The 11,874-nt window shown below is 36.9% G+C and overlaps 1 protein-coding gene across 1 annotated transcript; it reads right to left on the bottom strand.

Moving 5' to 3' along the window:
• Positions 1 to 8,762: 8,762 nt before the first annotated feature.
• Positions 8,763 to 10,945, bottom strand: LOC112195097. The gene is made up of 4 exons (XM_024335451.2): positions 10,430 to 10,945; positions 10,226 to 10,293; positions 9,717 to 9,787; positions 8,763 to 9,606 (listed from the first exon to the last, which is right to left on the bottom strand). Exons 1-4 carry the CDS (start codon positions 10,724 to 10,726, stop codon positions 8,945 to 8,947), a joined length of 1,098 nt encoding a protein of 365 aa, XP_024191219.1. The 5' UTR covers positions 10,727 to 10,945; the 3' UTR covers positions 8,763 to 8,944.
• Positions 10,946 to 11,874: the final 929 nt, after the last annotated feature.

The following is an 11,874-nucleotide window of genomic DNA, read 5'->3' as shown; positions in this document are numbered from 1 at the left end:
AGAGGAAGAATTAACCAAGGTATAAATGTGGGGAGATATAAAGTTGGTAAAAAAACCACACCATTTTTCTTTTCCTTTTGTAGCCAACCATATGATGCTGCGTGTGCGAGAGAATAGGAAGAGATTTTGGCCATGTTAAAAAAACATGACATCATTGTAATGGAATGATGATGTCATCTTTTTTTCTACGGCACCATTGTAAATAACATTATGGGTGAGGAACCACCACAAGTGATCGAGTTGGTAAAAGCCTCCAGGTGTGGAAACCCCACACCCGGGTTCGAATACCACCGACGCTTATTGGAGTTAAATCCCAATATATTCTTGGTGGCCAGGAGGAGGAAGCGTTCTGACAAGATCTCCCGAGCACGGATTAATCTCTGGGCCTAGGAAGCTTTTAAAGACACAGTGTGATTGACAAATAAAAAAAAACATTATGGGTGAGGATTATGAATTTTCGATCCTTTATTGGCGTTGAATATATATGGTATCGACTATTTCATCATTTTGTTGAAAACTTCGCTTTACTCCAATTCGTGCTATTTTCTTTCAATTTATGTGGCTCCATTTATTTCATGCAAAATAAATTAATTACATAATAATTGACTTAAGGAGTAATTTAACACCGATGTATTAGGTATAATTACACGCATAAAAACGTGTGTAATCATACCCCAGACTTGAAATTTGTTTGATCCCAAGCAAACTAAATGAAACTGAATTGGAAAATATATCAACTCAAGCACAAAGAAAGTGCAATATTAGTCTTTCCAACTGTAACCCTCGGATAATTAATTATGTACACGGCTATGTAGTCGGCAAAGCGCAACACAGAACTCACAAATTGGTAAAGCAAGTAAGATGCACATGTAAGAAGTACTCAAACATATGCATGTGATAGCCATTTGTCAAGTCAATCCATCATAATCAAATAAGCACATAAAAGACCAGATACAATTCTGTAAACTCACATAGGACCATTAAATATTATCGCTTAAGTGTTTTTGGGTTACATGTATTTCACTCGAAAATAATTTCACAACACACGCTACCATATGCTTGCTGTTCAATCTCGTTCCACTAATTAGCTTACAACTTGCTAGATCAAGAGGTTTTTTTATTGGTTGTAATAGGGCTACAGGCGCGCAAGTGGCTAATATATATAAACGAAGGATAAGTAAATATAAAATCCAAGGAAGTTTGTGAAGTGACTTTCTCTTGTAGAGATATGAGACTTTTGCTTTCAAATGCTAACTCACTCACTCTAATCCTAATGTACAACCCAAACTACTATGCTATACACAACGCATACAATGATCTTCTTTTTCATTCTATTTTTGTATCGCTTCTTCTTTTTTCTCTTTTTTTTCTCAATTTTTTTCTTTCTTTCTCTCTTTTTATTTTTTCTAAATTTCTTTTCCATATAAGGTCACTCACTCCTACACTTATTCTTATGTAACCTCACACTTTTGCCTTTTCTTTTCTTTTGAAATACTTAAACATAGAATCGATCTCTCGACTTTCTTCACCAACTACCATAAAAGAGTAAGATAAAAGTGTTTTAGGCAAGGTAGGAATTTATGGTGCAAATGAATGAAAAGACTAAAAAAAATATAAATAGGTTCAAAGTGGCAATTTAGTAGTAAATGTCTTTAGGCACATATTTCCTTGGCCATGATGGTAACCTTAATGCCATAATCATTTCTAGCACAGTGTAAGCTAACAAGTAACCTTGAGGGGTCCCAAGCAAGTTTTAGAGATATGATATATCATGAAATTATACTCACATGAACTTATGAAAGAACAAGTGAATGAATGATGCATGCACTATAAAAATGTCACAAATATATGGACATGTAAGTCAATCAAGTCCTTAATAGGTTTCTCTAACTATGATGAACCAATCTAACTGTTACGTTCCGTACCTTAATTTACCTGTTTACTGGTCATTTAGACCGTAAACGACAATTACTTTCACTTTTAACTTCGTTTTGAGACTTTTAAGGGCACCAAAAAGTTTCTTTCCTTATTTAAGAAAAATTTTCTTCATGAAAGTTGTAAAGGACACCAAACCGAGTTCTTAGACACATGGCACGGTCAAATCAGAGTTCGTATGACGAAGTTATGGTCAGAAAAGAATAGTTACTGTTCTGAAGAATATACTTTAAATAGAAACTTTCACCAAGGTAACTTACTGTTCTAAAGCACCGTTTCACGCCGGTCCACTTTCCGACCTCATCTTCCACCATCAGACGAGACAGCGGCGAATCGAAGAGATAAAGGCAATTCGGGTCCGTGAGCCTAACCCAGCTAGAAATTTCTCCTCCGGAGACCAAAGGCAATGAGGCAACTTGTGCTTTAGAGCTCTTCCAACGTACATCAAACCCTCTAGAGGGCTTGCACCAATTCGCAACGAGGAGGATGAACCGAGGATTTGAAGTTAAATATTTTTCTTTGGCATTTTGAGATAATTTCTTAATGATACACTCAAAATTGATCAATGTCATAGTCAAAGAAGTTGTTGGGCTATTGAGAGGAAGATTTTAATGTAGGTGGTGAGACCCAATTTGGGGGTCAGAGATGGTGGCGCGTGGGGGCGTGTGGGGCCTACTCTGACCTCCTAATTTGGCTAGCTGTGATATCACTGATATGGGTAGCGTGTTGAACTTGTGGGTATGAGTTTGATGGGAATCGGAGAAGGTTTTGTATTGATCAGAAATTCTGAAGTTTTGGATTTTCGGGTTGTGATTCGAGGAGATCCGACCGTTGGATTGTCTCCATTTTTCTTTGGGATGTTTTAAGTTGGCGAAACCATTGAAGTTTGGGTTGATTCTGATGGGATTTCAGATATTTGAAAAATTATTTGTCTGAGGGGTTTTTGGGATTTGTTTTAGAATCGTATGTAGTTTTGAATCGTCGTTTACGAATTATAATTGTGTATAGGACGACCTACCAACCCAGCACTCGATGATGATCCATACGCTTGGTCATGTTAGCAATATACAGTGAGTGGACACTTTCGCTTTAAATAATATGCATGCAATAATGTTTCGTAAATAATCATTTTATTTATATCTTGGTTTCGGAATATGAATTTGGGATTGGTCTATAACTTTGGCTTTCGGAATTGAATTGTGATTTATTACTTAAATTGATTTCAGGAATGGATTTGCTTTACAATTTGATTTTCATATTGAGATTTTCATTGAATTTTCCGAAACATGTTTATTGATCAAATTGTGAATTTATTTAATCTCACACTTTATTCATTATCGATTTTAGACATCGTGTGGTATTTGAAAATCACATTTATTATTATTTTTATGAGCATAATTTTACTTAAGACTTTCCAGAGTATGGTTGGGAACCGTACTCGTGCTTTAATTGTGATTATTGTTTATTGCAAGATTTTGGGGAAGCTTTTCTAATTTGCGATTTTTGTATGATTTTTCCTATGCCATACTTGTTGTTATCATATTAGCATACTAGCATGTCGTTCCGCCTTTCGAGGCAATGTGACTACTACCTTCAGGGTGGAGTCATGAAAGCCCTTTCGGCTTTTATGGTGATGTGGTGATGCCTTAGTGGCAATATCATGAAAGCCTAATACCATATCCGCCTCTGTGGCATAAGGTACAGGAGCACTTTTAGCCTGGGAGGTCCTTACCTGAGTTTGGAGACTCACTTGTATGGCTATCGTCTTCCCCTACTTATACTTTTTTTATTTTTGACATACCAGCGGGGCTTTCAGATTTTAAAAAAAAAAAAAAAAAAAAAAACCTTATAATTGTTGCATGCAGCGAGACTTTATAAAGTTGATACGTGGGAAAGTACAAATTTCTCTTTTATTTCAACTATTACAAGTATTTATTTTTGTCCACTTATGCTAACGTTTTTCAATAACTTTCCCCTAGGCCTTCGGTTTCAAATGCCCAATTTGCATAATAAGTTAGTTGAGGTCTGGCGTACATGGAGTTGAGGCATAGTTGTCACTGCTTCCGCATTGTAGGATTTATCTTCTTTTATTTTCTTATATACGTTGTGTATTAGATTGCTCTAATAACATGTGGACTAAATGTTATTAAGTTGAGACTTGTACCTGTGAAATGAGAGATGTTGTGATTTGGAGAGCAGGGGGGCTCCAGGAGAGTAAGAATAGTTTTTTTAGAAGTGTAAATGTGTTTTCTACAGGTTTTGGGTAGTCCATTTTAGGGGTGACGCTACTGAATCTTTGATAGAGTTATTCCTAATGTAGGCCCCGCAGGGCCACCTTGGGTTTCACGGTGAAATCTGAGGTAGGTCATGTCACTAACGTAGGCTGCGTATATACATATGATCAAACGTAGATCACATATACACTTAATCACAAAAGTAATTCAAAGTCCTACATTTTGCTTAATCTATCCACAATCACAACAAGTTAAATTCATGTCTCGTTATTGGGATTGAAAAATGCACTAATCACTAAAATCTAACTACAAAAACAAATCTAAAAAGGAAAAATATTTAAATTTTTTTTTTTTTAATATTTTCATATATGGCACCCCAGCCGTCACCCTCACACTTAAAACCAATATTGTAATTAATGTTATATAGTGAGCTCGAAAGCTAAATCCACGTTAGATGTAAACATGAAAGTGAAGTCCGGGTGCAGGCCCAAAAAACACCTACACAAATATAAATCTAAATGCGGGGAAAATATATAGAAATCCCGTTTTTGAAGATACTCAATTGCTCACAACCTTCGAAGAATACCAATAGACACCAACCTCAAGACACAAGGCCTTGACTTCCTTACGTATGCTTCATACTCATGGTGCTCATGAAATAATCAACTTCATTTAGACAATAGAATGACTAGAGCAATGCGACACAGACAAACCCCTTCATAAAATAAGACAAGTGAACTCCTATAGGCACGAGGTCTTCAGCACATCCAACACACCTCAAAATTTCCCTATAATGGCCTCCATAGAAGAAGTAAAGCACATTCAGGTCTAATCCACCGGGTGAACAAAAATTAGTGAGTGTAGAAAAATTTCAACAATGACCAATCTGCTCAAACTTAGAAAGTGATAAAAAAAATATAAAAAAATAATTAAAAAAAGAATATATGGAATAGAAAGTAGACTCATAGAGCTTTCTATCCATGTAAAGTGAACCACCTATCTCCAAATGAGATGAAAACTAAAACTGGTCAAAGTTGCTGCTGACCCTCAATCACCAAAACTGCAATATCTAGGGCTCCAGAGGTGCGAACAGGATGAGACCATCTAGAGATGAAAGTAGACTCATGAGGTTGCCTAATGGTAAAATCACACTGAAATATCCATTCTGAGTTGAAAATTGTTGGCCTTCAAACTCACTGTTGTGTTCTACCACATTCTGATGTACCCTATTCTGACCTCTTCCCACTTGAACTACAATTCCAAACACTACAGGTGATCAAATTAAAAACTGTTTCTTGGGCATATGCTAGACGTACATACACACTTGAAAATTTTGAGCTATAAATTCATCCATATGAAGAATATGTAGCTTCCCAAATCCCAAAGTCATAGTACAATAGCTTGTCTAATTTTGACCTTCAGATATTCGGACTGCCATTCCAGGAGTTCTACGGCTCTAAATGAGATAGAAAGTTGCAGACATATAGTGGACATCTAGCACTACCTCTCTGTAAAATATCATTGCCAAATTCTCACTGGTTTTGGAAGCGTAGCTTCCCAAAATCTAGTGAAAATCTGTTCAGAAACTGTTGTAGTATGAAACGTCACCTTCTTCACTCCTTGATCACCAAACTCCTCCCTCCCTCCCATATACACCTTATTCTTTATGTGAAAACTACAACTACCAAATGTAGTAGCAATACAATTCGTTATGTAAATACACCTCCCTACTTCCCAAATGTAGGAACAACAGTATTACTTGGCAATAAGTCAGCATTTATGCTGATTGGAACTTTTTCAGAGACTATTGCTAATTGGAACTTTTTCTCTACAGAAGATCAGCAATCTATACGTTGAAGATGTAATTTCACTTTTATTGCTATATAAATAGCAAATCAAGGAGAGTGACGCCCCAAAAACTAGGAAGCATAATTTAGACAATTAGACCTCCCTCAAATTACTTACATATATAGTCTTGCTCACATAGTTAATATAGAAAATATAGAAACTTTGTAATATAGTTTACTCACCATAACTCCATGCATTAATTCACCTCAAGTTTTTATATATTACAAAGTTTGCTTTAATAGAAAAACTGTAGTTCACCTCAAGTTAACAAAAAATTGAGTTGAAAAAAGACATTTGCATTAATTAACATCAAGTTCAACAAAAATGGAGGATCGGCCAAAAAAAGAACTTTGTAAAATATAGAAACTTTTGTAATAGTTTTGCATTAATTTTTCTTTACAAATATTCTTTCTTCCTTTTTTTTGGCTGATTCTCAATTTTTGTTGAACTTCCCTGACTATTAATTTCTTATGCAAAACAACAAATTTCTTGTAAACCTAATTCAAGGTGTTCCTAATGCAAAGTTCTTGAGGTGTTCAAGGTCCTTTTTTCTTATGTACTGTCTAGTCCATGAATCAAAATGCAAATTTCTTATGTGGACAAATGTTAGTAACTTAGTATAGTTTTTCTTGGATTAATTGCATCCCTAACTAGTCCGTGTTCTCTATAATGAGAATGTTGAAGTTGAATAATATCTTGAATAAATTCTACTCTTTCTATATTATTGCCTATTAATTTTTAGTAAACTTTCAAATATTTATGTCTGTCACATGTTTAGCATCTTGAATCTGAAAAGTGGTCGTCACATTTATGTCAATTATAAATTAGGAGGTGTAGACTGTAGAGAAATAATTTTTGGCAATAAGTTGTTGTCCATAATATATAAATAGGTAATTTGATCATTAAAAAAGAATAGAGGTCAAATGAGAAAATTTGGAGGCTCCAATAAAAAAACTCTAATTTATATTTTATCTTATTTATTGTTTTTTTTTTTTTTTTTTTTTGCATTCCACAATTAATTTTTCCACACTCCACTCTTCAGACCCTTTAAATTTCATGCAATTTATATTCTCACATTTATCTTTTGCTATTTAATTTACGCACCATTATTTGTCTTGCATTCTTTATTAAAAAATCACACACACAAAAATATATCATAGTAAAAACGTAGAAAGTTCTTGCAATAAGACATTCGAATCCCACGGCCCAGAAAGTTCATTTAACGGTTCACAATCACTTGAAGAAGTCAGATAGAGCTTAACTTGGGCATGCATTCAGCCATAAGTTAGCACACCCACGCAAAAAAGAATTGATGAAACTGACCATGAGTCCTTCGGTCGTCACATTTAGGCTGAGAGAATTTTGAGGCAATCATAATTAACACCAACACATTAACCCTCACTATATCAATACATTCAACAACTTCTCAACCTTAGATCAAGGTTAATCCTCACTTAGTCTGCCGAGACAGTATAATTAACAAAACAGACACAATTACAACATAAACTTGTAGACAACAATCGGAGAAAAATCAAAAGACTCAATGGACTCATCAATGTGTGTGTGTGTGTGTGTGAGAGAGAGAGAGAGAGAGAGAGAGCATCGTTGCCAAAGAACACTTAGAAACTGTCTCCAACTCTCCATTCCAAAAAGATGTTCAACCCAAGACGTACATACACTATTCTCGAATATATGTGACCACATTAACCAATAACCATCAGGTACATAAGCTGGCCTATCATCTATTCTTTCTGTCAGTTTCAGGTAGCAGTACATAAAAGGATCGAGGAGAATGTAACCAAAATAAAGGAGCACAGATTCAAACTTAATCAAAAATAAATATACTTGTCGAAACTGATGAAGGACATGCTGCATTTCATAATTTTGCACAACCCTTACTAGGCCCCATATAATATAATGCAACATTATCTTGGTGTTAACGTTAACTAAGCTCTTAGTCAACCTTAATGAATCTTAATGATCAATGTGCAATGTCAGAAACAACCTCGATCTGCAATAAATTACTTTTTACTCTTGATAAAACCCAAATTTACTTTCTAGCTTGCAGAATGTGTTCATTTTTCATACTTATGCATGTATATATACGTAGATTTATGAACAAGCTTTATTTACGTAGTTCACTCTCTCTATTTCCCCCTAGATCGAGTGAACTTCAAGTTGAGGTAAAATCATTTCAAAAAGTTTCAAGTTTCAGTACTCGAGTTCTTAAATATAACTGTAAATGATCTTAACAACAACCTTAAAGCATTAAAACCAAAAACACCATACCAGCCCCGCCTTCCTCATCATACGGCTACTTTCCGAGCTTCCGCCATCATCGGCATTTGTCATTAGACCACTATGTATACATGAATTTTCAGCCTGACTCTCTAATCTTCTGCTTCTCGGCCGCCTCTCGGGTGGTAGCGAACAAAGCAACCAGTGTGCTACTGATAAAACCATCTCTTTTTCTTTCTTAATTTCCTTTTTCTTTTTTCTTACTGAATTGAAATACTGACGAAGTATATATAGTATCTATAGGCATACCTGGTCAAAAGATGTACAGTAATAACTGAACTAGGGTCTCCTGGTGTAGTTCCCCACATCTGAAATAAATATTCTTTCCAATATTAAAGTTACATTAATTTGCAATTAAACTAGACTCGATTGCATCTACTTGTTTAATATAAACCCATCACTCACGCGAAGCAAAAGCAGTAAACAAGAAGATTATAAAGAGGATCATGACAATGATAAATCCAACACTTTATCGAGCATCTGTTTATATCATTCAGATCGAATCACACACGCAAATTGCAAGTAGTTGAAAGTATAGTTGCACCAAGCTAGCTAGTTATTCACACTTCAAACCTCAATTTTTGCTCGTAACTCTCAACTACACCGAATAGTTGAACGAATACTTTGACCTACTTGTTATTCTCATCATCCACTGCAGTTGCACTGTTCGTTTGCCCAAGCAAGCTGCTCATGGATCGTGCCTTTACAATACCGAGTTTCATTCTCTTCTTCGTAACCACCAACGGCTTTTTCTCTTCACCGTATTCATTTTCGTGTCGTTGATCTTCACCATGATGATTGACATCTAGTAGCGTATCAGGTTTACGCTCCTCTTCCTTTGGCAGCTCCAAACACGAGGGTTTTGATAATTGCTTGGACTTGGTCTCTATGGATCCAACAGAACTCGCAAAAGAGCGACTTCGGACGCTGTTCAAGCTCCTAAGCCTTCCTTTGCCCAAGTGATGCTCGCAAAGAGAGTACCCGACAAGTGTCTGTTGACAACACCTCCATCCTCTTCCGTTAACTCGACTGCACCTCGACCCCTCCATTATTGCATTGCCTCTTGCTCTCTTCTTTGGACTCGTACCACTACCAACAGTATGGTCGAGGCTTTCTTTCGTAATTACTCTATCTTCTTGCTTCTTATCATCACTTTGTTGACCATCACATTTCTTGTCCATCTTGGTCTGCGTTAATTTCTTCTCCTTCTCCATTCTCGTCGCCTCCCCGAAGCTCCCTCTTCGCTTCTTGAATGGGAACGCTTTCTCTCCCTCAAACCATCTCCCAAGAACTAAACAATAGCAAAACGCAATTCAACAAACTCGATTCAGCACGAGCTAGAAGAAATCGTAGAGACATTATTTCATGAGCAATTTACATAAGGAAACAAGAATTATTGACCTCGATGAGAAGAACTTGATGATTCTGAAGGAAACCCAGATACAGTTTCTGCACCCAATGTGCTTCCCTTCCTAAAAATCAACCACAACCACACGCATAGTTGCACCTCAAGAGTTCACAGACCAGATGAAAAGAAAATAACCACCAGAAAATAAAAGACAATAATTTTAATATCTTTGGACCAGAATATCCCATGCTAACGTGCACCGCATGGGTACTTTAATTTGTTAGCCAATATGGAGAAAAAAGAAGAGGAGGGAGAGGATTGGATTAGATGGGAAGGTATGGTGGCTAGCCAAAGCTGATATAAAAACACCTACAACAGTATATTTCCACTTACTTCCAGCAAATATTTTCTATTTTTTCTTCTTTTTCTTTTTAATTTTCAGTAATGAGCTGGGATGACTAATTAAAACTAATTAGAAATTCTTGGTCTCCTTCATTTTTACTACAAGCTGGATTTCATGAAATAAAGATGGGAAACTTTATGTATTACTGATATTGATTACCTGGTATCATTACCCTTCTCCTCTGCCTGATCTCTTGATCCATCTTCGTCTTCCCCTTTCAATGTCTCCTGTAATAATCAACTCCAAATATATGATCCACACTCTCACGCTCTCATGGGTGCAAACGAGAGTGCACCACCACTATTTTAATCTATCGCACACACAAGTAAAAACCAGAAATGGGGGCGTGATTGTTTCACTAACCGAGCAGTAATTTCTCTTCTTCAGCTCCCCGGAAAAATCACAGCCGTCGTCGCTCGCTGCTCCAATCGGCCGGGGGCGATTGGGATGATCAGACGGCTGAGGATGAGGGAGAGGGCCCACATGATCAAGTCGTTGGGAGGGTTTTGGATCGTGGTGGATACGTTGTTGTTGTTGTTGTTGTTGCACCAGAGGAGGTGATGATGAGCAGTGGTTGAGGTTGAGGAGGTGGGGATCTGGTAGAGGCACGGGAGAGAGAGAAGAGAGGGGCAACGGGACCTGTCTTTTCCGGATCCTCATCGGGTTAAAGATGAAATATTGGAGCTTCGAAGAAGACCCGGAACTGTGCCGGATTCTGATGGAACGTAGAGGCAGGAAGGAGCAGAGAGCTGGGTAGACAGAGAAGGAGGTGCAAACCCAACAAAATCCAAATCAAAAACTACAACCCCCGGCAGAGAGAGACAGAGAGAGAGAGAGAGAGAAGATAGATTGTTGCTTTTTATTTGTTGCACCACAGAGAAGGGAATAGTAGTAATAAGGAGGGGAGGAGAGAGGGACAGGCACGTGTGAGGGGTCAAATGGGGGAGCGGGGCGCGCGTGTGGGAACCGGCTGAGACGGTAAAAGGGCAGAGAATCGTAGAGGGGGGGGGGGAGGGTACGGACGACTGTGCCAGGGTGGAAGGGAGAGGAGGGAATACAAAATGATGGGAGTGGGTAGTTTTATCGTTTCTACTTTTAAGAACGCCACCAGGTAGGTCCCGCACGCCCAAACAGCTACCCCTGCAGATGCCTTTCTTTGTTTTCATTTTCCTTTTTCTTTTTTTTTTCCTTCTTTTTCCCATTTTCGCTTACGTTTTTTTCTTTTTACCTCGACTTTGCCCACCAGTCTCCAACTCTGCACTCTGCAGTTTCCACTATGCCTTTCTCCGTGAGCTTATGCATCCATTAGTTACGTAAATTTACTCTAGTAAAGATTAAAGAAGTGAAAAATTCGGTTCATGTCAGTATAATAACACACTCTCGTATATATTAATTTCTTTTTATTTTATTAAAAATTAAAAGAGTGGTATTTATGAGAATCAATGAGCGTACTATTCATTAGTTATTAATCATTTGACACGTACTGTCGTGTGTATTAATTGATTTTTGTTTTTATTAGAAATAGTATACATAGAGTACGTCTTGCGTCTGAGTATCATGAGCTTACTATTCATTAGTTATCAGTCGTTTGACACACACTCCAATAAATATCGATTGACTTTTGTTTTGTTAAGAATAGTAAAGAATATAAGTATTTAAATTTGAGTGCATATGAGTATTGATGAGCTTACTATTAGCTGCTAGTCATTTGATATGCAATCTTGTACGTATCAATTAGTTTTTGTTTAGGAAATGTATAAGAGCATCTTGATTATTGTCCTACTCACATCTTAAACGTCACATATGTT

Source organism: Rosa chinensis, chromosome 3, assembly GCF_002994745.2.
Source record: "Rosa chinensis cultivar Old Blush chromosome 3, RchiOBHm-V2, whole genome shotgun sequence".
In the NCBI taxonomy this organism is placed as follows: Eukaryota; Viridiplantae; Streptophyta; class Magnoliopsida; order Rosales; family Rosaceae; genus Rosa; species Rosa chinensis.
Note: the sequence above shows the minus strand (reverse complement) of the source record. Positions and strands in the feature narration are given on the sequence as shown.